This window comes from Phaseolus vulgaris, chromosome 1 (assembly GCF_051622355.1).
Source record: "Phaseolus vulgaris cultivar YP4 chromosome 1, ASM5162235v1, whole genome shotgun sequence".
Taxonomy (NCBI): Eukaryota; Viridiplantae; Streptophyta; class Magnoliopsida; order Fabales; family Fabaceae; genus Phaseolus; species Phaseolus vulgaris.
In genome coordinates this window covers 47,791,893-47,818,765 of record NC_143498.1, presented here as the reverse complement: position 1 = coordinate 47,818,765, position 26,873 = coordinate 47,791,893, and the positions used below count along the sequence as shown (strand labels likewise).

The 26,873-nt window shown below is 34.4% G+C and overlaps 1 protein-coding gene across 7 annotated transcripts in view; it reads right to left on the bottom strand.

The window, feature by feature from the left end:
- LOC137814492 (ARM repeat superfamily protein) overlaps positions 1-26,873 on the bottom strand; it is a 55,451-nt gene that overhangs the window by 18,732 nt on the left and 9,846 nt on the right. For 4 of the 7 annotated variants that reach the window (XM_068617265.2, XM_068617266.2, XM_090304391.1 and 1 more), the window contains 29 exons: positions 26,594-26,661; positions 26,417-26,516; positions 26,176-26,313; positions 25,754-25,843; positions 25,571-25,636; positions 25,308-25,403; positions 25,102-25,176; positions 24,174-24,233; positions 23,475-23,564; positions 23,031-23,152; positions 18,479-18,608; positions 18,302-18,381; positions 17,196-17,331; positions 14,943-15,024; positions 14,499-14,641; positions 14,328-14,408; positions 14,156-14,256; positions 13,500-13,738; positions 13,308-13,417; positions 12,988-13,119; positions 12,778-12,852; positions 12,565-12,698; positions 12,362-12,434; positions 11,678-11,809; positions 5,860-6,035; positions 5,658-5,780; positions 5,146-5,206; positions 4,964-5,059; positions 3,721-3,821 (listed from right to left, as the gene is read on the bottom strand). In XM_068617265.2, the coding sequence (XP_068473366.2) occupies positions 3,721-3,821; positions 4,964-5,059; positions 5,146-5,206; positions 5,658-5,780; positions 5,860-6,035; positions 11,678-11,809; positions 12,362-12,434; positions 12,565-12,698; positions 12,778-12,852; positions 12,988-13,119; positions 13,308-13,417; positions 13,500-13,738; positions 14,156-14,256; positions 14,328-14,408; positions 14,499-14,641; positions 14,943-15,024; positions 17,196-17,331; positions 18,302-18,381; positions 18,479-18,608; positions 23,031-23,152; positions 23,475-23,564; positions 24,174-24,233; positions 25,102-25,176; positions 25,308-25,403; positions 25,571-25,636; positions 25,754-25,843; positions 26,176-26,313; positions 26,417-26,516; positions 26,594-26,661 (3,110 nt within the window). Of the gene's footprint in view, positions 1-3,720; positions 3,822-4,963; positions 5,060-5,145; positions 5,207-5,657; positions 5,781-5,859; positions 6,036-11,677; positions 11,810-12,361; positions 12,435-12,550; positions 12,699-12,777; positions 12,853-12,987; positions 13,120-13,307; positions 13,418-13,499; positions 13,739-14,155; positions 14,257-14,327; positions 14,409-14,498; positions 14,642-14,942; positions 15,025-17,195; positions 17,332-18,301; positions 18,382-18,478; positions 18,609-19,469; positions 22,806-23,030; positions 23,153-23,474; positions 23,571-24,173; positions 24,234-25,101; positions 25,177-25,307; positions 25,404-25,570; positions 25,637-25,753; positions 25,844-26,175; positions 26,314-26,416; positions 26,517-26,593; positions 26,662-26,873 lie in introns of those variants that run through there. The other 3 variants (XR_016522994.1, XM_090304389.1, XM_090304390.1) reach the window with 3 other exon arrangements.

Below are 26,873 nucleotides of genomic sequence, written 5' to 3'. Positions count from 1 at the left end.
TCCTTTGTTGCAGGATTTCATTCTTAGGGAGGATGACAAAGACCCTGCACCAACATCATTACTAGAGAAGAATAATGAAGACAAATATTTTGGAAAACAATATCAACGAAGGCAACAAGAACCCGTCCTGGTCGAACAACAACTTCAATTGTCTGAACCGGAGGTAAGAACTCATACTAGTGAGACTCTTGAGGACACCTTAAATACTGCTTTTAAACCTAACCTAAATGATTTACCTATTGCCTTGAGAAAAGAAAACACATCTTGTGCCAAATATCCTATATCCCAATTTGTGTCTACAGAAAAACTTTCTATGCAGCACCAGAGTTTTCTTTCAGCTATTGATTCTATCAAAATCCCTACATCGGTACAAGAAGTCTTAAAAGATGAGAACTGGATTCAAGCCATGAATGAAGAAATGAGCGCGTTAGAAAGGAATGAGACTTGGGAGATTGTAGAGAGACCAAAAGATAAGAAAGCAGTGGGCTATAGGTGGATATACACAGTTAAGTATAAGTCTGATGGCACACTGGATCGGTATAAAGCAAGGTTGGTTGCAAAAGGGTACACTCAAACCTTTGGGATCGATTATGAGGAGACTTTTGCTCCAGTCGCAAAAATGAATACAGTCAGGATTATTCTCTCCCTGGCAGCAAACTTTGGTTGGGCAATGCATCAATTTGATGTTAAAAATGCCTTGCATGGAAGCTTGGAGGAAGAAGTATACATGGAGATTCCACCTGGTTATGGTGTTGTTAATGAAGGGAATAAGGCGTGCAGACTTAAGAAGGCCCTATATGGTCTTAAACAATCACCTCGTGCTTGATTTGGAAGGTTTACTCAAGCTATCGTATCTTTGGGGTACCGACAAAGCCAAGGTGACCATACTCTGTAAATAAAACATTCTCAGAATGGTAAACTCACTCTACTTTTGGTCTATGTAGATGATATGATTATTACAGGTGATGATGTGATTGAAAAACAAAATTTGAGGGAGAGACTAGCTGCTCAATTTGAAATGAAGGATCTTGGGAAGCTGAAGTACTTCCTTGGGATAGAGGTTGCTTACTCGAGACCGGGCATCTTTATTTCTCAAAGGAAATACATCCTTGATCTTCTCAAAGAGATTGGTAAGTTGGGTTGTAAGCCCACTGGAGTGCCAATAGAGCAAAATCATAGGATTGGGAATGATGAGGAAAACCCAAAAGTGGAGAAGACACAATATCAAAGACTTGTGGGAAAACTCATTTATCTATCACACACTAGGCCAGACATAGCCTATGCAGTTAGTGTGGTTAGCCAATTTATGCATGATCCAAGAGAAAGACACTTGCAGGCAGTAGATAAAATTATTCAGTACTTAAAAGCCTCTGTAGGAAAAGGATTGTTATTCAAAAAGGGGGAAAACTTATCTCTGAAAGTATATACTGATGCTGACTATGCAGGATCGATTGTTGATAGGAGATCCACCACAGGCGACTGCATGTTCTGGGGTGGAAATCTGGTGACATGGAGGAGCAAGAAGCAAAATGTAGTTGCAAGATCAAGTGCAGAGGCAGAATTTAGAGCCATGGCTCAAGGGGTGTGTGAACTCTTATGGATGAAGATCATACTTGATGACCTAAAAATAAAATATGAAGCTCCTATGGGTTTGGCGTGTGAGAATAAGTTTGCTATCAGTATTGCACACAATCCGGTTCAACATGATCAAACAAAGCACGTAGAGATAGACCGACACTTTATTAAAGAGAAGTTGGATGATGGTCTTATAGCCACTGAGTACATCCCTTCAAGACTCCAATTGGCAGATATGTTTACTAAGGGACTTCCCACAAAACAATTCGAAGATCTTACTTGCAAGTTGGGAATGATAGATATACATTCACCAACTTGAGGGGGAGTGTTGCATAATCACGAGAATTATGTTATAATTAAGTGCATATTCCATTTTATATTTATTAGGACATATTTGTTAGTGATTTGATTTGATTTGATTTGTACAGCTTTAAACACCCATTATTTCTGGCTTTCATTACCTATTATTTCTTTCCTTAATTAGGTTGTAAAACAGTTTATAAATAGAGACTGTAATCACATTTGTAAGATATGTTAGAAATATATTTCATCTATTTCTTTCCACGGACTCTAAATGGCTTTGATATCATCTTAAGAAGTGGACTTTAAGCCTAACTCAACCTTACAAAATCGGCTTGTAAGGTGAGGTTCCACCCACTTATATACAATGAACTGACCTTATTTCTAGTCGATGTGGGATATCCAACAATACGGTTAGAAAAGATGGGAGAATTTGTTTTGGATGTTGACGTGGTGTTGTGGAAGACATTTTTTTTTGATAAATCTAGAAAAAAAATAGTAAAATAATCTATGGAGAAAGAAAAGTAGATCGGACAACCAAACTAACTTTGATGGAGCTAGAACCATAGGGATAAGAATGCGCAAAGGAGGCAATTGTGGCTCATGTTGGTCGACAATGAAACACCACCGCACACACCAATCAGAGTTGTAGCTAGAATGGGAGAGGGTGTGGGTAGGTGGTTCACGTTGGCATTTGGACGATTGGTTAGATTGGTGCAGCACGATCCCAACCCTATGTTTGCCAGAGAAAGCGGTGTCACAAGAAACACACTGCTGGAAAACTCACCTGGTCAATGGTGCGTTAGAACAATGCACACAAACCTGAGAGAAAGTTAGCAAAAAAATAAATCCTTCTTGGGCAGGAGAGACATTTAGTTGAAACTATGTGTATGTGAGACAACACAAGTTTCCTGTAAAGCTTTTCTCCTAAATGAAAACTTAAACCAAAGGACGGTAAGTATTGGATGTTTTTGCAGAAACTTAAGGTGTTGTCTTTAAAATATTCTAGCAAGCTTCATTCTTCATTTTAGTGGGACAGAAATATATAAACTACGAAAAAATGTAGTGGTGTAATTTCCAGGAAGTGATGGTTGTTCCAAACAAGGATTGAGGGTCAAATCTTAGTCCCGACTTTTTCTAAGAGTTGTTGTCATGACACATGTTTTTGGCACGGTGTTATAATTATTAAAAAGGAGCCAATTCTATATAATCAAGAATATTTAGATTATATTATGTATTGTTAGAAGATTTTTATTATTCTCAAATCATATCTTTATTATTCGAGGATATCAAATCTTCTTTTTTATTGTATTTATTCCATATTTTTATACATGAAGTATATATAAACTATAAAAAAGAATGTAGTGGTGTAATATACAGGGAGTGATGGTTGTTCCTAAGCAAGGATACAGGGTCCAATCCTCAGTCTTGACACGAGTTTTTGTCAAGTTGCTATAATTATAAGAATAAGGAGCATATCCTATGCAATAAATAATATCTACATTACTTATGTATTATTATGAACACTTTTATTTCTTCCCGTATTATATATTTATCATTAGAGGATATTTATTCCCATCATATCTTTATCATTAGAGGATATCAAATCTCCTCTTTTTATTGTATTGATTCCATTTTCTAAACATTAGAAGTATGAGCAAATAACTGTTTCTAAAAAAAGCATTATAATAGATCGTTGTTTTGTCAAAAATATGCCTATGTAAAAATAAAAAATAAAAATAAAAACACACTTTTCTTCAAAGAGATTAAGGCAATGAGCCATTAAATAACATTGCAGCATCAATGGGTGGCAATTATTTAAAGTTTCATTATATACTCACTCACCTATACCGAATGAATTCTGATAGTGCAGCAGCTGCAGCTTCCCTCTGATATTTCTGGGGTCGATACAATGAGTTTTTCAAAAATAGACAAATATTTTGTACCTATATTCCCAACAAGGAAAGAAAATTTGTCAATCAGGTTCACACTTCACAGCGCATACATTTTTATGAAATAGCTCTCAAGGAAAGCAAATGATCCCCAACAGTACACCTTTTCTATCGTATTATTTCTAGAAACTGAAAAGCAGGTCAAATACATTACGTATTCTTAAAAGTGAAAAAAAAAATCAGGTTCATTCATTCATGTAGTCTATTCCATAGTTCAAATATTAGTCAATTCATTATTGTGTACAAAAAGAGCAGGGAGGTGACAGGGTGGAGCTAGAATAAGCAACCTATAAATAAAAAGATGAGACACCTCCTATGGAAAAAGAGAAGTGAAACTGAAATTAAAATCTAATTAACAGACCACTTTATTGATGACAATAGTATTTTAAACAAAACAATATGCTAAATAATCATTGTATTTCAGTGATAGCATCATAACCTATCCAAAATGTATGCAAAACCTGATTTTGAAAACTATTGATTTCATTCCATTAGCAAAATGCTCCATTTAACTGCAAATTTTCCACGTACAAAGACCTGGTCCATTCTTCTGACTAGTGGGCAGGCTACTACTCAACAGCATCAAATAGCCTATTCCACACATTCCTTGTAACTAAACTAAATAATATTAAATTATTGAGCCAAGTCTAATATAAAAACACCAAAAATATTAGCATACATATGCTAACACAATCAATTGATATAATTATCATAACTTTCAATAAAAATCAAAGCTTAAAACATTCAAGCTTATGTTGTTAAGAGAATAACCAATGTTTCAGATTCGTATCTTCAACATGCATACCCACTGATCCAATAAAGGTAGCAAGAGGATTGATCTCCTAACAGTTTATCAAAGAGATTATGGGTAAAAGGTGTTTACCTATCAAGGCCTTGACCTATCAAAGAATTTCCAGAAATGGGTTTACTTGAAAAGGTGACTCAAGGTTTGATTTATATCTCCAACACCAACAACAAATAAAGGAAACCCCTACAATTTCATCAATATATACTGAGGCTACTCCAAATATCCTATTAGTGTTTTTCTTTTGCTCATACAATCATGAACTCATCTGGAATTCTGGATATGTAAGGTAATGCATATAACTAGTTAAGTATATCTGAAATCACATTACCTCTTTTGGTCGCTTTATAGATATGCAGCCTGCAATGTCTCCAATGAGACTAATCCACCTCTCATTTTCTAATAGTTCTCCATCTCTAGCTAAAATCTAGATAAAGGAACACTTTTTTATATTAATTTGCTTGCAAGACCATATCTTACACCCTAACATGGAGCAATTTTAAATTTGTTTACCTTGCCCATCTCAAGGTCACCAACACATTCACAGAACGCCTGAAATGCAGTAAGAAGATTCCTGCACAAGAACATAAGTGGAATTAAACATAGAATTCACAAGTGCAATTGTGCCCCATAACTGCTTTTTCTGAGTAATTTTTCACAAATTTTATTATACTATTGTAATTTGTTCAGTTCCTTTTCAGACGCCAACTAAACCATATGACTAGAATATCATGCCCAGAGAAAAAGAATGGTAGGTGAGACATAAAAACTCACTTTTAGGGTTTGATTTAATGCATCTCCCTTATTCCCGTTGAAAACCATCCAAAAATAATATCAACTTTAGATTTCAAAACACACCCTTTAAGATTATCTTTTAACATATTTATATGTAAAACAAAATAAGATACAGACATAATTGACAGGCAATACAAATGTGGATGCTAACATGCAAGTGAAATTGCAGTGTAAGCTCAGTAAGAACAGAAATAGGCAAAAACAGAAGCACAGTTTCAAAATGCGGTCACCTTAATGGTTCATGCTGACCAGAATAGGTTAAACCATGACAGCTTCCAAGTTGCAGTGTAAGCTCAGAAAGAACAGAAGCATAGTTTTGTTCAACAGCCCTTTTTCCAACTTTCCCCCCACCTCTGTATCAAACAATGGTTTGTAAATTGGTTGGATTATTAATGTATCTTAAAAGGAAAAAGCATTGCTGATAACACAGACCTGAAGAAAGCAGTAAGAGCAAAAATTGCAGCTTGCAGTTTGCCATCTTCTGTATGACTGTCAACAGGGCTATCCTCAACTCTGTCGACATCACCTTTTAGGATTGGAATCTGGCTAAGGACAGTTATCACATGTTCTAGAAACAAAACTGACAGTTCCATGTGCTGAGAAAATGCCTGGAAAAAGTTGTACTCGAAAAATCAATTAATTTACATAAAAAATTCTTCAAATTGGAGTAAAGATGACAACATGAAACTCATCTTCTAATAATATTTGAACGTAAATGTTACCCGATCTGTGTAAAAAATTAAATCATTTGTGTCATCACCTAATAACTTAAGCTTTCAGGATAGTTTGTTCATAACAAAGTGTTAATTAAAGCCTATATGACCAAGTGTTCTAGAGTTAAATGATGTTGCAACCATTTTTCTTATAGAAGGTTAAATTTAAATTAAGAGCACCCAAAGCTTCTAACTGAAGCTGTACCTTTTTTTCAATAAAAAGGTAGTGCTAAGCATCACAATGTTAATTATCATCATAGTTGTGCTGCCACCACCACAATTAAAAATCATATGCAATGCCCTAATCCATAAAATAAATGAGAAAAGAAAAAGTGGGGGTAGACCACAAGCCACTAAGAAAACCTAAAACGAGGAAGTTGAAATCTATCTCCCAAAAAATCAGAATTTAGAAAAGGTATACTATCCTATCATGTATTCCATTTTATATTTCTTAGGACAGATTTGTTAGTGATTTGATTTGTACAGCTTTAAACACCCATTATTTCTGGCTTTCATTACCTATTATTTATTTTCTGAATTAGGTTGTAAAACAGTCTATAAATAGAGACTGTAATCACATTTGTAAGATTTCTAAGAAATATATTTCATCTCTTTCTTTCCACTGTTAGCATTTTTAAAAGCTCAGACAACTAATTCAGAATCACATTTCAACCAATTCCTTGATTCTTGTGTGTTGCTTTGCTAGGTAAATTTGTAACAGATTAAGAAACTCTGAATTCTTGTATCTAAATTTTAATATTTTTTACAGAATGACATCCCAGTGTTGAACAAGTGTTGTATCCAACACCCCTTCTATTAGGGTTTGTATAGCTTAAGAGATAGATAGCAAAGTGCAATGAAATAAAAATGCAAAACTGAAATAACAGTTTATCTGTTATTGGAGGGAGAATAAATCAGGATTCAGGAGACTACTTGTTTACAAAGGTTACTATTGGAGATCCCACATTGATTAGGGATAAGGACATTTCATAATATATAAGTGGGTGCAAACCTCACCTTATCAGCTGATTTTATAAGGATAAATTAAGCTTAAACTTTACTTCTTAATATAGTATCAGAGTCAATTATAGTTTATCATTGCGAGTGTTTGTTGGGCTTATCAGGTCACCCGTTATCGGACCGCTGTCGGACTACCCATAATATATAGTCCAATAGACGAGTTGGAGGGTCTTGGTGTGAGAGGGATGTTGGAGATTCCATATCGACTAAAGATAAGGATATTTCATATTATATAAGTGGGTGGAAACCTCACCTTATAAGCCGGTTTTATAAAGTTGAGTTAGGCTTAAAGTCCACTTCTTAATAATTTTTATTGCATAGTCAGGAGAATTATGCAGTAATTAAGTGCAAATTTCCATTTTATATTTATTAGGACAAATTTGTAAGTGATTTGATTTTCTTTGATTTGTACAACTTTATACAACCATTATTGATCGTGGTAATATCCACCTTCAACCTTCCTTCCCTTTAAAAAATGTGCTTACTTTCCCAACCTATCTAATAACCTCTTGTCTATACATAAGATTATCCAAGATTTAAATTGTGCAGTGACATTTTTTCCTTCCCATTGTGTCCACGGGGAAGACAATTGAACTTGCTAAAGAGCAGGGCGGGTTATATTACTTACAACAGGAAGAAACTAACAAATGTGCTAAACTACAGGCACACACTTCTAGTCTTCAGCAAGAAACTGAATCTTGGTCATCTTCTCAGATATGGCTTCAACACAGCCAAGGGAGCCTTTCAGTAACAAACTAACTATGGTATGTTGAATGGTTTATGGATCGAATTAGATCAATATCAAAATTTGAAGATGAAGTGCACACATGACTCTATTGCACTAACACAATTTCTTGAAAGGGTACGCATATTTAAATTTCTTTATGGATTAAACCCTGAATTTGATCCAATTAGGATTCAGATTTTGGGAATGCAAAATTTCCCTTCTCTCTCAGAGGTTTTTCACATTGTACGAGGGGAAGAAACTCGGAGGTTAGTAATGTTGGACGAGGGCAACTCTGTTGATAGTTCAACTATGGCGACTAGCAAAGGCCCTATAAAAGATTCATTTCCTTCATTTGGAAAGCCTCCCACAAAGGTTAATCGTGAAGATCGTTGGTGCAGTTATTGTAAAAAGACAAGTCATACTAAGGAAAGGTGCTTCAAACTTCATGGAAAGGAGAAGGTCTTGGAACGTATTGGAGGATTCAAAGGTACCACACAAAGGCATGCAAATCAAGCATCATCTGACTCTGAAAGTACGACCTTACCTTTCACTCAAATAGCAGAGGAAGTGCCCTCACTCAGCAAAGAAGAGTTGGAACGTTTAGAGCTCTCATGAACTCTCTTAGTAAGCCTAGCTCTTATTCTTTAACCATGAGCGATAAAAGTTCTAGTTTCTTGTCCTTTAATGCTTCTAGTACTGAGAATATCTGGATTATAGACTCTGGTGCTACTGATCATATGACACCTCATTCCTCTTACTTTTCATCCGACAATGCCTTATCTTATAACCAACATATTACTGTAGCTAATGGTTCCAATAACCGCATTACTGGTCATGGTAATATCCACCTTCAACCTTCCTTCCCTTTAAAAAATGTGCTTCATGTTCCCAACCTATCTAATAACCTCTTGTCTATACATAAGATTACCCAAGATTTAAATTGTGCAGTGACATTTTTTCCTTCCCATTGTGTTTTTCAAGATCTTGCCACGGGGAAGACAATTGGACTTGCTAAAGAGCAGGGCTGGTTATATTACTTACAACAGGAAGAAATTAACAAATGTACTAAACTACAGGCACACACTTCTACTCTTCAGCAAGGCACTAAATCTTGGTCATCTTCTCAGATATGGCTTCATCACAGCCACGGGAGCCTTTCAGTAACAAACTACTATGGTATGTTGAATGGTTTATGGATCGAATTAGATCAATATCAAAATTTGAAGATGAAGTGCACACATGACTCTATTGCACTAACACAATTTCTTGAAAGGGTACGCATATTTAAATTTCTTTCTGGATTAAATCCTGAATTTGATCCAATTAGGATTCAGATTTTGGGAAAGGAAAATTTCCCTTCTCTCTCAGAGGTTTTTCACATTGTACGAGGGAAGAAACTCGGAGGTTAGTAATATTCGACAGGGGCAACTCTGTTGATAGTTCAGCTCTAAGTACTAACAACTCTGGTGATAGTTCAGCTATGGCGACTGGCAAAGGCCCTATAAAAGGTTCATTTCCTTCATTTGGAAAGCCTCCCACAAAGGCTAATCGTGAAGATCGTTGGTGCAGTTATTGTAAAAAGACAGGTCATACTAAGGAAAGGTGCTTCAAACTTCATGGAAAGGAGAAGGTCTTGGAACGTATTGGAGGATTCAAAGGTACCATACAAAGGCATGCTAATCAAGCATCATCTGACTCTGAAAGTACGACCTTACGATTCCCTCAAATAGCAGGGGAGGTGCCCTCACTCAGCAAAGAAGAGTTGGAATGTTTAGAGCTCTCATGAACTCTCTTAGTAAGCCTAGCTCTTGTTCTTTAACCATGAGCGATAAGAGTTCTAGTTTCTTATCATTTAATGCTTCTGGTACTGAGAATATCTGGATTATAGACTCTGGTGCTACTGATCATATGACACCTCATTCCTCTTAATTTTCATCCTACAATGCCTTATTTTATAACCAACATATTACTGTAGCTAATGGTTCTAATACCCGCATTACTGGTCGTGGTAATATCCACCTTCAACCTTCCTTCCCTTTAAAAAATGTGCTTCATGTTCCCAACCTATCTAATAACCTCTTGTCTATACATAAGATTACCCAATATTTAAATTGTGCAGTGACATTTTTTCCTCCCCATTGTGTTTTTCAGGATCTTGCCACGGGGAAGACAATTGGACTTGCTAAAGAGCAGGGCGTGTTATATTACTTACAACAGGAAGAAACTAAAAAATGTGCTAAACTACAGGCACACACTTCTAGTCTTCAGCAAGGCACTGAATCTTGGTCATCTTCTCAGATATGGCTTCAACACTGGCGTCTTGGACATCCTCCTTTTAGTAACCTAAAATCCTTATTTCCTGTTTTATTTACAAAATTATAGCTTGGAAGTCTTTTCATTGTGATGTTTGTCAGTTTGCTAAACACCATAGAACAACTTTTCCTTCGAATAATAATAGAAGTTCAAAACCTTTTGATCTTATTCATTCTGATGTATGGGGACCTTCATCTATTCCTAATATCTCGGGTGCAAAATGGTTTGTTTCATTTATTGATGATTGTATTCACGTTACCTGGATATTCTTTATGAAAGATAAGTCTGAAGTTTTTCACTTGTTTGTAAATTTTTACAAAATGGTTCAAACACAATTTGAAAGTCCAATTAAGAGAATATGTGAACCAGAACCTTTCAAAGTTTCTTCAGGAAAATGGAGTTGTTCATGAATTAACTTGTGTGGACACTCCTCAACAAAGTGGGGTTGCTGAAAGAAAAAATCGTCATATCCTTGAGGTAACTAAAGCTTTACTTTCCAAATGTCTATTTAGCTTATGACCACATTCTATCGTTTTATTCCCATGTTAACTAGTCTTCAGAGTCGTGTCTTTCGTTGTCCAACTTTTGTCCATGTTCATAGCCCGTATCAAGTGAAGTTAGATCCTCGTGCCATCAAATGTGTCTTCATTGGTTATGCCCAACAAAAAAGAGTACAAATGTTATCATCCTCAAAGTCGTGAAGTTTATATTTCCAAAGATGTCACCTTCCATGAAACAAAGTCTTTCTTTGGGAGACCGACACTTTATTAAGGAGAAGTTGGATGATGGTCTTATAGCCACTGAGTACATCCGTCAAGACTACAATTGGAATATATGTTTACTAAAGGACTTCCCACAAAACAATTCAAAGATCTTACTTGCAAGCTGGGAATGATAGATAGACATTCACCAACTTGAGGGGGAGTGTTGCATAATCAGGAGAATTATGCTGTAATTAAGTGCAGATTCCATTTTGTATTTATTAAGACAGATTTGTTAGTGATTTGATTTTATTTGATTTGTATAGCTTTAAACAACCATTATAATTGTCTTTTATTACCTATTATTTATTTCCTTAATTACGTTGTAAAACAGTCTATAAATAGAGACTGTAATCACATACACATCAGAAATACATTTCATCTATTTCTTTCTATTCCTTTCAACTGTTTCTATACTAATAGAGTTTACAAACTCAAATTGGCTAAGAAACTTATTTTTCAATCCCTCACTGTACAGCTTACTCCCATTTAACCACCCAACTAACTGTCTTAACCTCTGACTGTACTTATTTCTGTCATTTACCTGATACCTAACCCCATATCCGTGTAACATAACAGCAACAAATTTTAGAGCCCTGTTTTTCTTCATATCTAATAATTTCTACAAGTAAATCAATTCTTGAATAAAAATCTACAGTGGGCAATCTGTACAAAAGTGGATTAACGAAGTTCATACGGAAAACAATGAGACTTACATAGAATGCATCCTGCATGGGCCATCCTCCACGTAACCTAGATATATCCTTTGTGATTGTATCTCTTCCAGCAGTAGCCAGGACTTCATCAAAAACAGTTTTTGGGCTAGTGTTTTCAGCCAAAGAAGAAATCTTTTTAGCAAGTAAAGGATGAATTTTCCAGTAGTAAAATGACAAACACCAGAAACAATGAAGTAAAATCAGAGAAAAAATATTTTCAGTGAAACCCTAGCTTCTAACACGATGATACCAATACTAAGTATGAGAAATACAAGAGTGATGCAGAAGAAGGAAAAAGTTGATAATATGGGCATATTCAAGAGTGATCAATTCTCTCCCAGGTCAAAGCTAATTCCTTCCCATCTCACCTCTCAAACTCCCCCAACTTATACGCTCTCTTTTCCCCCATACAATACATGCACACCCACTATGCCAGTGCCAGCTAGGCACTTAGTTAGAATATTCACTCTCCTAAATATTCCCTCTCCTTACACACTTTCGTTATTTTGAAAGGGGATCCATCAGTAAACAGCTTGAAAGCAACATATACTGATTATATATATGATAGAGAAGAACAAACAATACCTTCCCAATAACATAAACGACTACATTGATTCCAACAAGTTAAAATCATGACAAGATATTCAACAAAATACGTCAAATTTAAAAGAATTAAAAGGATACAGCTCCAAGAGTTTCCACACGCAAATGCTTGTCAGTTGCATGCACAACAGCAGAGATCAATGATTGGGTTGTCCTGTAGGCAAAAACATTATGTCATGTCACCATAACCTATGCTCAAATTTACAAGCTCAAAAGACAATATGATATCAACAAAGATGATAGTTCAAGTAACATAGCGTTGGTGTGTACACTATGCTTTAAACCTTGAGATATCAATTTCAGTCAATTCCCCCCCTCTCTTTGTAACAAATTCAACAACAGCTTGAATAGCCCCTTCAGCTGATTGCTTAATCTTATCACATATAGCAACTGAGCAACCGTGCAGTGTAGCAACCATCTGTACACCAGTGCCAACAGAGTTATTAAATATAACTTAGACATGATATATACACACACAGAGAATCAAAGACACTTACCTCCTCTTTTGTCAACAGAATGCAGAGGGAGGAAACAATCCTGTTGAAAACTTCTGATGGATCAATAGAAGTATCCTGCACATATATACAAATATACATGAAAACCAAGTTCTTTGGTCTCCTCTTTTCTGCAACTATAAAATACAAGAAAGATGGAAAAAAAAAAGAACAAGAAGTTAGGTAATAAAACAAAGTGGTCAGTGAACTTACATTCCTCAATATGGCTATAACATCCTCAAGAGAAGATAATGCGCTGTATGACAATTCTATAACCTCAGCAGACATAGATGACCCTGCAGGTCTTGGAAGCGAAAGAGAGATGCTAAAGAGTAGATCAAGAATCTGCACAAAAAACAATTAGTTGGACTATTTAAGAACAAGTACGCAATGTCCTCTCTACAGAAGTAAGAACCAGAGAGCATGAACTTTATAGAATATAGACCATATTATATTCCTGAAACTATACAAAATACTGAATAGAGATTGTGCCTTTTTCCTTATAGGAGCACAACTTCTCAGATACCACTTACTTGTGCTGATATTTTTCGGACTTCAGAATTTGGGTCTGCACAACGTGGAAGATACATGATTACCCTATCTCCCAAGCACAAAGATTCTCGACTTGGTAGTACAAACGCAGCTGGTGGTTAATAAGAAAAATTATACTTCATAATATATGAAAGAAGAGCAATTTAAAGGTATCTAATGGAACAAGTATTTACATGGTAGCTTTGAAAAATTCCCAAACAGAGTTCGGTCAATTTGCTTGTTATGTGCACAACTCCCATGGCAGCCCAGTGCACAATACCCACTAACACAAATCATCCGAAACTTTAGAAGCATCTCATGTACAGCAAGGCAACCTCTTTTCCTCTGATACTCAATGGGTGAACAGACAAATTGATCAATTTGCCTCAAGATAAGCATTAGTAGCTCTGCCCGACTTCTTCCATCTTCTCCACTAAATATTAAGTTTTTACTAATTAGTACAAGTAATACAAACTAACTCTACATACACAGGATGATCAAATATGAATGAAAAAAAAACATTAATGACATAAATTGACTGCCAGGTGTGTTCAGAAAGAAAGTGATGAAAGACAAAAGATGATGTTATGTTTATAATGTATGTTTATAATGCACAAGATGCGGCACCAACAACAAATTACAACTGATAGCCCAGGATGGAATTAAAACAGGTCTAACAAAAGAGATACATTTTTATACTTTAAAAGAATATAACAAAGTTCTACAATGATGCATGGTGGATGCACGGTTCTAAGGAAATCAACAAAGTTAAACAATGTTCAAAAGAACAGGTAACATAACAAACCAGAAACTTAAGCAGAATATATAATAAGATTTTAACTTAAATTACCCAGTGAGTAGAATTGCACATAAAAGGGTGATCAAGTTGTCTATAAGGGGATTGACAACATCAACCGGATCATTTGGTATAGCAAAGAACCCCAACGTGGCCTGTCAAATTCATCAGGAAACTCGGATGCTTAAAAGTAGAATTAAACATAAATCAAATGAAAGCCACATACCTTCATTACATGGTTCCTAGTTTCAAATGTTAGCTTTGGTTCTACAGAGACCAACGTGGTGCAGGCACTAATAGCAAGGGCCTAGATATAAGAAAACACATTAGCAAACTCAAATATTCTCAGCTTTAAATGAGACTATCTTCATCTTAGGCATAACTCAATTTTATATACCTGAGTACGCAATAGGTCATTGTAATCAGCAAAACCATCTTCGTCATCCCGACCCATTAAAGTTAAAATATAATCGAGCAGTTGGTCCCTTCTTTTCAGTGGAAACGGTGAGCCATTTTCAGCAGCATTAATGACAGCATTACCTGCAATAAGTCATAGTCACAATCAATCAAACTAAGGCTGCCATAAAAATAATTCATTAAACAAAAACAAATCATGAATAGCATGATTTCTACAACTACTGTATATGGGACAAAATAACCACAATTTCACAGGTTTACACTTTCTAAAGTAGGTTTTGTAGCAGTCCATTTTTTTGCATAAATTTCCAGTCAAGTGACAAGAAAAACACAGAAGTGTTGATGACAACAATATCAATAGGTAAAAAATCAAAGGGATAACAATGAGAATAAATGATAATTCAATTCTGAAAAGATAATAAACCTAGTAAATCAATTGCTGTGATGACAGCCTGTTTTGCTTTGGGATGACGCACATGAAGAAGTCGTGAAAGCACATTGGTGCCCTGCCCACAAATAAATGAAACAATCTAATCAACTTTCCTCATTACAAACATATGCATTGCAAATAAGCAAAAGAACACATTTACACTCAAACTACACTTACTATTTTGTACTTTCATGCATAATTGCAACAGAAGACTAAACCAGGACAATATTTTTTTTTAAAAACTAGGTTCTGCTACAGACTGGTTCTTTTAATAGCAAAATTTCCTTACAGGTCTAACAAAAAGCAAAATTTCCTTCCTCCTAACAATCTTTTAACAGCCAAGAAGCCTCTTGAGCAAACAATTCAAAAGTAATTAGAGGTGTGCAGATTAGGCCAAAGCAATCAAGGACCACCACAGTTTAAACCCCTATCTTGTGCCTCTCTTGTGCACTTTACTTACTACTTCAGACAAGTCTTCCTCTTGCTTATTTAAAAGTAGCAATTGCTTCATAAAGGCAGAAAATGCACAAACTCAGAAAGTGCAATTCCTTCTAGCACTTATCTTCGGTCTAATGTCCACTGAGCGCTAGATCTTAATGGCACACCAACACATCGATAAATCTATACATATACATATTACATACCTACTTCGCATACAATAACCCAATACTATACAAACTGATTTCAATGGAAACCATTATTGTTAAACTTGTTTCCATCAACAGCAAAACTGTAATCGTATAAATAAACTGTTATTTACTTTTTTGAAAGTTCTTCCAAAAGACATCATCTAAAATACATAATTTTATTGTTCTTAAAGAACTCTTGGAGTAAGAAATAAGAGAAATAGTTGATGATATCATAATGTTTTAGGGTTTCCTAGATGATCTCTTAAAATTTATTCAATACTTTGAATTGTTTCCTTAATTAGAATCTTTGCAATTATAGGCATGTTTTGTTAGAATCTAACTTATCAACGTATCCAATCATGTATATAGGAATAAAATCTTCTATAATAATTTGTATTTGTTGCAATTGCAACCAACTTACATACAACGGACTCCATTGTGCAGTTCATATACACAGCTCTAGCATATCTTTTATTTGTTATTCTTTCTATCAACGTGGTATCATAACCATACCATCTTCTATGACTTGTTACATCACTATTCAGCTGTCAAGTTCCTAAAACAAAAATTCGGGAACTCCATCTAATCACACCTTTGTTTGGCAGTGTTATCAAATCGCGCTCTCTATCAGGTTTTTGCCCTTCCATCTATTGCCCCGCTACCTCCAACAACCCCAATTGCCATTAATCACCTACTTCTCTGACAATCTTCGACTTTGTTAACAACTATTTTGGCAATCTCTGTACATTGTAGATAGATTTTCCAATAGCTGTCATTCAACACCGACAACTTTTCCAGCAACATGCATGCTAGTGGTACTTCTTTCCCATTTATAATCATTCCAGTCATGACCATCTTTTCCACATATGAATCGCATTGGTGGTGACTTTTTGCCACCAACAATCACTTTAGTGGTGAATCTTTTCCTGCTTGAATCATATTAATGTTGACTTTCTTTTTAACCAACATTCACTATGCTGGTAACTCTATTGATTTGTAGTTTTCAAATGTAGAGCCTTGAGTTTGCTTGCTATGAATCTTCACTGAGACTAATGGTCATTTTAGCTACTGGCTAAGCCATCATTCTAGCTATTCTATGAGGACTCACCAACATCTCTAGATTGCTTTTCCAACTACTGAAAGCTTAGTACGCTTCAACTTGGGGATGCTAAAAATAGGATATATTTATAAATTATAATAATACTATTTTAATATATTTTAGAATATCCTACATTATCTCTTAGAATTTATTCTTTTATATTTTATGATTTGTTCTCCTTATATAATTACGATCTTTGTAATTATAGGGGTATCTGATTAGACCAAATTTCGTTAGCATCCCATTAATAGGCTTATCATATCATGTATATAGGAATAAAATCTCTATAGTTATTTGTATTTATTGTAATCAACTTATATAAAATGCACTCTGGAATAGTTTAGTCACATGGTTCCACATCTCTAACATGGTTTTTCTCTCTTTCAACAGTACTTAGTTAAAACTGCATTTAAACAGAACAGAGAATGGTTCCAAATGAAACATAGATTATTCATTAGGTATCTCGTCACAAATAAAGCAAGACAACAAAGTCAAATGCAGAGAAAAAAGATGACCTACAACAAGGGCATTTATTCTGGCTTCAATAACTGTTGATGGGGCATACTTTGCAGCATATCCATACATTAGTGCCAAAGCGGCATGAATGTCATCAGAGTCTTCTGTTCTGAAACTATCAGAGAATAATGACAGTATCCTGCAACAAATAAAAACTACAAATAGATAAGACAAAGTCTGAAACTAAATGAATCTTGAGAAAAGAAAAAGGAAAAAAAAAAACACTCTGAGGAAGTTAAGAAACTGTTGCAATGGTTAAAATGTTAATGTTCAATGAAAGGAGATAAAGATCTATCTCTCTGTAAACTGATATCATGTTCTTATTCAAAACCTACTGTTCAACAAACAAAGTATATATCAACAAAAGGCAACAAATTCTGAATATAAGAGAATCTTAGAAAGGAAAAGAAAAGAAACATTTTAAGAAGACATGAATCATGATAGAAGGGTAGGTAAGAGACTTCAGACAGAATCAGGATTTGGGCTGTATATGAAAGCAAGGGAAAAACACGGGAGACAAGCATGAACGGAGGGAACGTGATAGGGAGATGTGCATCAAGTGATTGAATAAAAAGATTTGGGACTAAAGTAAACCCATTGAAGAGACTAACATCCTATTAGAATTCTATAGTTTCCTTTTTCTGCTACAGGATCTATGTAAATTGATTCATCTGTTTCTGGTGCCCATTTAAATTAATATTAGTGACAGAAATATTCCAGCAATACTATAGTGATATACAAGCATAGTTACTGTTTTCTGACATATTATACAACAAGAAACAATTTCATAACCTATAAATGAAAAACATACTTAAGGTTTTGAATTCCAATGTGAAATATATTGAACTACAAACATCAAAAGAAAACATAAAGGATGGAAAAGAGGATGAAAACAATTCACAAGTGCCGCAGTAAGATGTGAACATCAAAACTTCATCAAAGAACATTTTGAAAAAAAAAACGGAGCAGATTTAAAAAAGAGACAACTATAGTTTGTCAATAAATTATGTTTAATACTCCTATGCAAAATGATTTATGATGTCAGATCAGATAATGAACCAATCCAGAAAAAAAATATATACAGTCAATTCTACAAATCTGGCATAAACCTCTGAAATACGCCTTGTCCAACATTGTCTAAAATGTCCTTCAGCTTGTCCAACACTGTATCCAAATGTGATGCAGCAACCTTAATAAATAGAAAGTAAGTTAAGAAGAAATAGGAATAGGAAAATGAATCCAATAAGATCAAAATAAATAAACAAAGAAAGAAAAGATTACATTACCAGTCCCATTGCTTTTGCCAATCCAAGTCTATTTGTTGGATTTGCAATGTTTGCCTGCTTGTACATCCAATCTATTTTATCACGGACATAAGCTCTTTCGTTAACCTTTTGAAGCAGAATGCCTAGGCACCTGTGTTCAAGTACAATATCTTTTTCACACTCCTTCCAATTAGATAATGTGAATGGAAACAAATACTATGGTAGATTAGCGTTTAAGCTCAGACTGGGAATAATAAATAAAAACATGAGACATTATAGGTCATTTGCTCATCTGTTTCAGTCACTTCTCATCACACACCTTTAGAACTCTTACAAAGTGGATTTAGACCTAACTCAACTCTACAAAATTGATTTATAAGGTGAGAGTTACTTCCACTTATACACTAATTTTGGCACTATCTCTAGTCGATATGAGGCTTGGGGTTTTTCCCAATACACCCCCTCACATCCAGCATTATTGGGCATGGTACGTGGATAATACAACAAGTGACCCTTTTAATGGATCTCGAATAGACTCTGGTTTACAAAGTGGGTTTATACTTAACTCAACCCAACAAAATCAGCTTAATGGGTGAGGACTACCCCCATTTATATTGTATTTTGACCATATCTCTAATCGATGTGAGACTTGATCTTTTTTCCCAATATGAACACTCTGAAATCAACATGACAATTTTTTTATTATTAGAATGGAACCACTAAGGTAATATATTATGGTGCAAAATGGAATTGATTCCTCATTTGTTCTTATCTTGTTCTCCAATTGTTTTTTTTTTAATTAAACATTTGGTGATTTAGAGAATGTAGTGGGTTTCCCCTAAGGCATTTGGACTAGTAGATGACTTGGCAGTGTGCCACCAAGGTAGTGTTCCACCAAGGCAGTATTTATTTTATACTAAATGGCATGTCTTACACAATTTGATAGAGTCTTCATAAGTTATTGGAGTCATACGATGCAGATCAATTGGCAGTGTAGGAACAAGTGACTCACCATATATAGTTGGCCAATATTGGGTGAATGAAGAAGTTTCTCATGCAACTTCCAATACTCATCAGTAGCATGTCCAATGTGGTTGCAATGTTCATATCATGGACGACTCTCAGAATTATTACTCTCTGATGCAAAGGTTGTATTTTCCCCAACAGACAAAATGTCTTCATGTTTATTTTCTAAGGAATATGAACGACCATACATGATACGAAACTCTTAGCAGTGTTTACTAGAGCTTCCAAAATCTTATCACAGGTAGCGACACACCCTTATGGCAAGCCTTACAGACCCAAGGTCATAAAAAAAAGGCCATATAAACCCAGGGTCATAAAAAACGTATTCTGAAATGTAGGAACAAATTCAATTGTTGTAATGAAATGGGATTTGTAGCCCGACCCACTTAACCAACCATAACCTAATTTCGGAAGCTCAAGTTGAATAGTCTGACCCATCCATCTTCTTAAGAGTAACAATATAGTTAGAAAAGATGAGAGAATTTGTTATGCATGTTGATGTGGTGCTAGAAGACATTTTTTGAACTCAGCCTGGAAAAAAAATAATTTGAGAGAAAAATAGGTTGGACCACCAGAAAAACTCCAATGGAGTCGTTACCACATGGTTAAGAGTGCGCAAAGGAGACAACCTGGGTGCAGGTTGGTTGGCCGCTGTGTGCTGCCACACACCAATCAGAGTTACAGGGTTGGGGGAGAGATGCCAAGCTTGAGGGTGTGTGGGTGCGTGATTTGTATTAGTGGTGGTTTATCTCAAAACATTTGTATGGTTAGATGTAGTCGCACAGTTAAATCTGAATATTGTGCTTGCTAAAGCAAACGAAGGATGCCGAAAAACTCATCTAAGATGGCGTCGGAATAGTGCACGCAAACTTGAGAGAGAGGTTTTCCAAAAATTAAATCCTCCAAAAAAAGTGGGTCTACAAAGCCAAAACGGTTTTGGAAAGGCTTTGATACCATGTTAAACTATAGGAAAAAGAAAGACACTAAGTTCTGAAATAGCATAAATGTTTTTATTTATATTAAGAAAACAAAATCAATAGAACACATACGGGGATTTATTATCCTCTAATAATAAAGATATAATACATGAATATATAAAAATGTTCACAATAACATATATAAAATCTAGATATGTCTGATTATTTAGGATCTACTCCTTATTTCTATAATTATAATTTTTAAATTAATTAAGTTTAGAAAGTGGAGCAAATAAAAATCTAATTGATATTTCAATCTCAAAAACATAATTTGATGGACAATATAACGTTTAAAATATAAGTCAATGTTTTTTTATGAATATCATACAACTGAATGCCCAAATTAATTGAAAGTTCATATAGACGATCAAAACATAGTATCAAATAATTAAAGCAATGAATTAGTTAATTTCATATTCTAAATAAAATTACTAAATGTTGTAAGTACAAAAATTTACACATTCTAGGAATTGATTCTGACACATATTGAGAAGGGATTATGCTATGTAACATAAATTTTGATGTACACTAATGGAGTATTAAATAATTTTAAACTAATCCAAGATTTTGTTGATATGACCTATTTGATGAGAACTTTCAATTCAACAATAAATTGGGAAAAAATTATCCCATAAAATGGTGTACATTTCTTCTCCGATCAGTACATACATATAGACATAAATAAATACATTTCTCTCATTCCAACTTGATTTTTAATTTTGCAATCCAAACTCAGTGAGGCCGAGTTTCCTGTGCCTTCTCAACTAACTTGAGTTTCCTTGGGGAAGTGAGGTGAGGCAAGGGAAGTGGGTGAATAACTCCATCATGATAGTATAGCTAGTTTTTGAGTGGGTGCTTATCAGATGATATGAGACCTGGTTGTCCATGTCTCAGAAAAGGCTACTTCTGAAAAGTTCTAACCAACAAGGAAACTGAGTGAGGTATTATCGAGTGAAGTGTCATATAATGAAAGTTCCCGAGATATTAGCTCTCATATCATTTCATAAGCTACCATAGAATGAAAGTGCTATTATAGGAACTAGGGTATTATGGGCTGTCTAAGTCCTACATCAAGTAGTATGGGATGTTTAGTGCAGTATTTTTGTGTTTGACTCCTCACCCTTCATAACTAGCATTTAAGGGTGAGTCCCGAGTACTTGGGTGCTTATCGGATATGAGGGGGAAAATAATCATTTCCAAAGCAACACTAATCCCCTTGGGCGCATAAACCTAAAGCTTTTCAACATGCAGTGTTACAAAAGAAGGTGGGAAAGACAGAACAATGAGGGACAGCAGCAATATAATAAACCAACTGTTAGATATTATGAAATATTATTAGATATTATGAAATATTATTAGATATTATGAGATATTGTATATATTGTCAGACATTTCTATGTAATGGGATAAGCCCATATTATTTGTATGTTTTTCTCTCTATATAAACATAACCATATGTGTTCAATATACACAAGGGATTTATCCTATTTCTCTTTTCCTTTATTTTAATACCAACTAAAGGTTCTTTTACATGGATAGATAAGTCATAAGCAACCAATTCAACCACTGCATAAAAACCTAATTCTATAGGAACAACGAAGAGACTGAACCCCCAAACAAACCCCGTACCAGTATATGATGGATAACACCAAAGTTTACTAGCAGTTCAACCACTCAAGGCCAAAGAAACAGATGTATAGAACCAGATGAACAATGGAGTACCGACTTCCCTAGTTCTCCCATGTGTAACAAGTTTTTAAACACTGATTCTGAAGTAAATAAAATAAATAAAGAACTATTAAGAAGTAGACGTTAAGCCTAACTCAACCTCATAACATCAGCTTATGAAGTGAGGTTTGCACCCACTTATATACTGAGAAAGGCTCTAATCTCTAGTCGATGTGGGATCTCCAACACACCCCCTCACGCCGAGAATGATAGCTCGTGTGTGGGACAATATATTATGGGTAGTCCGATAACGGCCTGATAGCGGGTGGCCTGATAAGTCCAACAAACACTCGCTAGGATAGGTATGAAATGGCTCTGATACCAAGTTGAAAGAAATAGATGAAATATATTTATGAGATGTATTTACAAATGTGATTACAGTCTCAATTTATAGACTGTTTACAACCTAATTAAGGAAAAAAATAATAGGTAATAAAAGCAAGAAATAATAGGTAATTAGAGCTATAAAAATCAAATCAAATCACTAAAAGATATCAAATTTTTCCTGATAAATAGAGAATGAAATTTGCACTTAATTACGGAATAATTATCTCCTAATTATGCAACAAGAACCAACCAGGATTTTTTACTGAAATAGAAAACTAAAAAAAAAAAAAGCACTGGATTTAACAGACAAACCATGATGAATCATTAGCTACTAATTTCAAATTCTGTAGTGAACCTAAATACTACCAGTACAAATACAATTTCATTTGCCTTATTTTGTATAGATAATATAAACTGTAAAGCAAGCAACTTCTCAAGTAACGCAAAGCAATATTTAACATATGTTTCTATTCCGTTTACAAAAAAAAAAACACTTTATGTTAGAGCATTGATACCGGTGCAGAAGCGCAGTGTGTTGATCATCAGAGGCATAAAGTTCATAATGTCTGGCAAAAACATTTCCAAAAGACATAACCCAATCAGCATCTTGGATCACATCCAAAGATTCTGCAAGAAACTGCAACCAAAAAATAGAGATGATACATTAACTTTGATTAACCACAATTTATATACTGATCCATCCTCGTGCTTTTTCTCAACAATACCAATTTGAAACATGTTTGATCACTTAAGTAGAACTATCATTTTACAGTTCACAATGAACCTAGTTGAAAAAATATTTCAGTTGCAAACAAACTAAATACTCCACCAACTTAGAAAAAAAATAGCTCATGCATTGATCCAAAAGTTCGACTCCATGACAAGTACTTTTTACAAATTATAGAACTATTATACAGTTGAGGGGAGGGTAGGATGTTAAACAAGTCATTCACACTCACATTGATTATCATGTCATCCCAAGTGTCTTGATACGACGGATCCTGTTTCAAGTCCTCTGTATCGCTAACATATGCCTTCATCTTTGGAATCTAGAGCTTACCAAATACAGAAATTAATTACACTTTGGTCTATAATAACCATCCTGAAATTGTAAGTTGTAATGTAACTGATTCAAAATAGCATATTACAATAAACTATATTGGTTATTTCAAAATATTCAAAATAGCATATTACACTTTGGTCTATAATAACCATCCTGTAATTGTAAAGTATGTGAAGCTTTTTGGTTATTTATCAATAACAAACAGAAGTGTAAAGACACATTAGATAAAAAATTATGAACTGCAATACTGTTTTCTTCATCTAAAAAATTTTACAAGATCAGAAAGCCAAGCATAGCAAAAAAATTTATGACCCAAGATTCTCAGAATACCTGAACTGAATGACTTCACTGAAGAAGGAGGCTTATATAGGCTTATTACAACAAATACACATAAATAGAAAAGTTTTGTTTCCTCTAAATCGAACGTGGCCTGCCTATAAATACAATACTTGCTTATAAACTATATATAATAATTAGAAAAATATTTGATTATGATTTCAACAAGATGCACAATTAAGATACGAAAGGTAAAGAAATTCACAAAGAACTGAAGATTTAAATTGGATAAGATATAAATTTTAGCAAAAAATGTTACCTCCTCTTGCCAAAACAAATTAATATCTTTTGGGAATAGAGGTGCCAAAAGACATAGAACCTGCAAAAAATGTTTACTTATATGTCATTCAATGAAATGTGTGCAACTAAATTTGAAAAAAAAAATAGCTAGTGAATGACACCATCAACCAACAAAAAAAAAATCATCAAATATACTAAAATAACATTCCAGATAGTTTGAGCGACCATTCCAAAGAGTTGAGACTTGGCTTCAATCCAATGGCACTCTTATTGTGACACACAAATTACATAAAGGACCACCTTAACATCCTTGAAGCAAAACCTATCTCTTCTTCTATTAATCCTTTACTTCAAAATGCAAAAAATGGATCCAAAAAAGACTTAAGATCTGGTTTATGTGCTCTCCAACCATCAATGTTTGTCTAGAAAAGATGAAGGTATTATTGTATAAAAAAGGATAGACAAGGTTGTGGGACATTTGTATCCACATGATGATGGTGTTTGGCTTCTTGATTTGGCAAAGTTCACTGTTAAGGAACCAAACTTGGAAACTATGTGTTTTTTGAATGATGGTAACAGAGGAGATGAGAATGATACATTAGCATTAGACAGTAATTTAGCGAAGCTTCTAAAGTGTAGGCTATTATATAGAGTCAATTCTTGTTTTAAGTTCTACTAAAGATGTTTTCATTGATACAGTTCGTTATCAGAGAAAAATGTAGCACCTAATAGCATTAAGGAAACTATTCAACAAACATGTTAACTTCTTTAGGTTTTAGTCCAAAATTAATAGAATTTATTTTTTGGTCTATGGATTGGTAAATGTTAGTATATACAGCATTGTAAAATTACAAAAAATCATGCTGAAGGCCAGTTATGTGACAATACATCAAAGAATAATTCAAAAAGAAATATTATGAAGATATTAAGGGATGTCATGATCTCACTGTCAAAATTTGGGTGGCCAATTGCTCCCTTGCCAGCGGATTATGCAAAAGCACCACCAAGCGGGCAAGAAGTTCCTATATCAAGCATAAATCATTCAACCAGGTAATATGTGCTGATATAGCAAACAGTGATTCTTTATTAACAATTGAAGGTACAAGTAATTATAAATATAAAAAAAAAATCAAAAGTATTAATATTATCATACCTCAGCAGTTGGTATATCAGGACGAGTTTTACAATCACTCAACATATCATTGCTAAAGGACCTATGACGCCACAATTCTGAGATACACCTGCACACCTGTAAAGTAGTAATGATGTCATTTGCCAAAGAAAACTTTCTGCATTGACAAAACTTCAATTTTGCAGTGCATTTATATTTCCATACAATTTGAAAATCATACAATGGATGGATAAAATTAATCATGCATCTGAAAATCAAGTTGAAATTCCCTACAGAACTTTTACCGTGGCCACAGCACCAGTGTAGGTTCGTGGAATAATCATCCTCAACAGAAAAGGCCAAAGAATATGCTGTACAATCCAATATCAATTTAAAATATTTTTTTGGTTAAATTAGCAAATAGAGAATTAAAAGAACCACAAAGCAAGTGAAAAAAAATTATCAATAAGGACAAAAATAAAATTTACCTCCATTTCAGGAATCGTAATAGTTACCAAAAGCAGACCTTTTTCACAAACTGCTCTTAACTCACTGGGAGTAACCGCTCCAATTTTCATCTAAGAAGGATTATGAAAACTTAGGTGTCTATGATAAATAATAAATGTATCATAGAAGAGAGGGGAAAATAACTACAACAATCAACATTCAATTGAAAGATGAACAAGAGACTAGAAAGCTCAAAACAACAGAGGCTTCCAATCATATCAAATCAACATAGGAAAGTTTCCTTAAAACACTGGAACAAAGAGGACTACTATATCCAATAAAATAAGAAGTACACACATAGTTTGGTATTAAGCTCCAATTATTTTATTAAAAATTCATAAGAATTCATGGCAATTCAAAGATATGCATTTTTTTGCTTTGAGGGAAGGAGGAGAGGAGGTACCTCTTTTCTCTTATTTGGTATCTTCTCAAGATCACTCCGATTTTGATCAGTTATAGCACAATGGCGTACAAGATATTCAATGAACAACTCTCCAGACGAACCAACCAAGTAACAGTGAGAAGCCATAACCACAATTAACTATAAACAAATGAGGGAAGACTAAGAAGCCAAAATATATTGAACTTTTAGTGAAAGATGGCATTGTCTCATTTAAATATTAAAAAAACAACAGAGGACTTACCTCAGATAGTGTCTTTCGAACAGCTAAATTCTGCTCCTCGTGCAAGGACTTTACAGCTTCGACTAGTAGAGATATTTTACTATGCCAAGCTTCCGACAGCCTTAAAATAAGAATTGCAGGTTACCTTACACTTAATAATTATGAATAATTATCATCAGGAATAGAGGAGGCAGAAACCTTGGCAAAAGATGCTTCAAAATGCAAAGAGCACCAAAAGTCAATGGTTCTTCCCTCAGTCTGCATTTCTGGAACCGCAGGTACAATATAGACATGCATAATTTGTAAATATTAACAAAAAAAAGTATATTCTTCAACTTGGAAATGGAAGAAAATAGATAGGGAAACCAAGGAATAAAAAATACTGACAATAAAATGCCCCCTTGGACTGAACATGCTAACAACAATTAAAATTTAAAGGTTAAAATATTTTTTGGTCACCATATTTTAAAATGTTGGT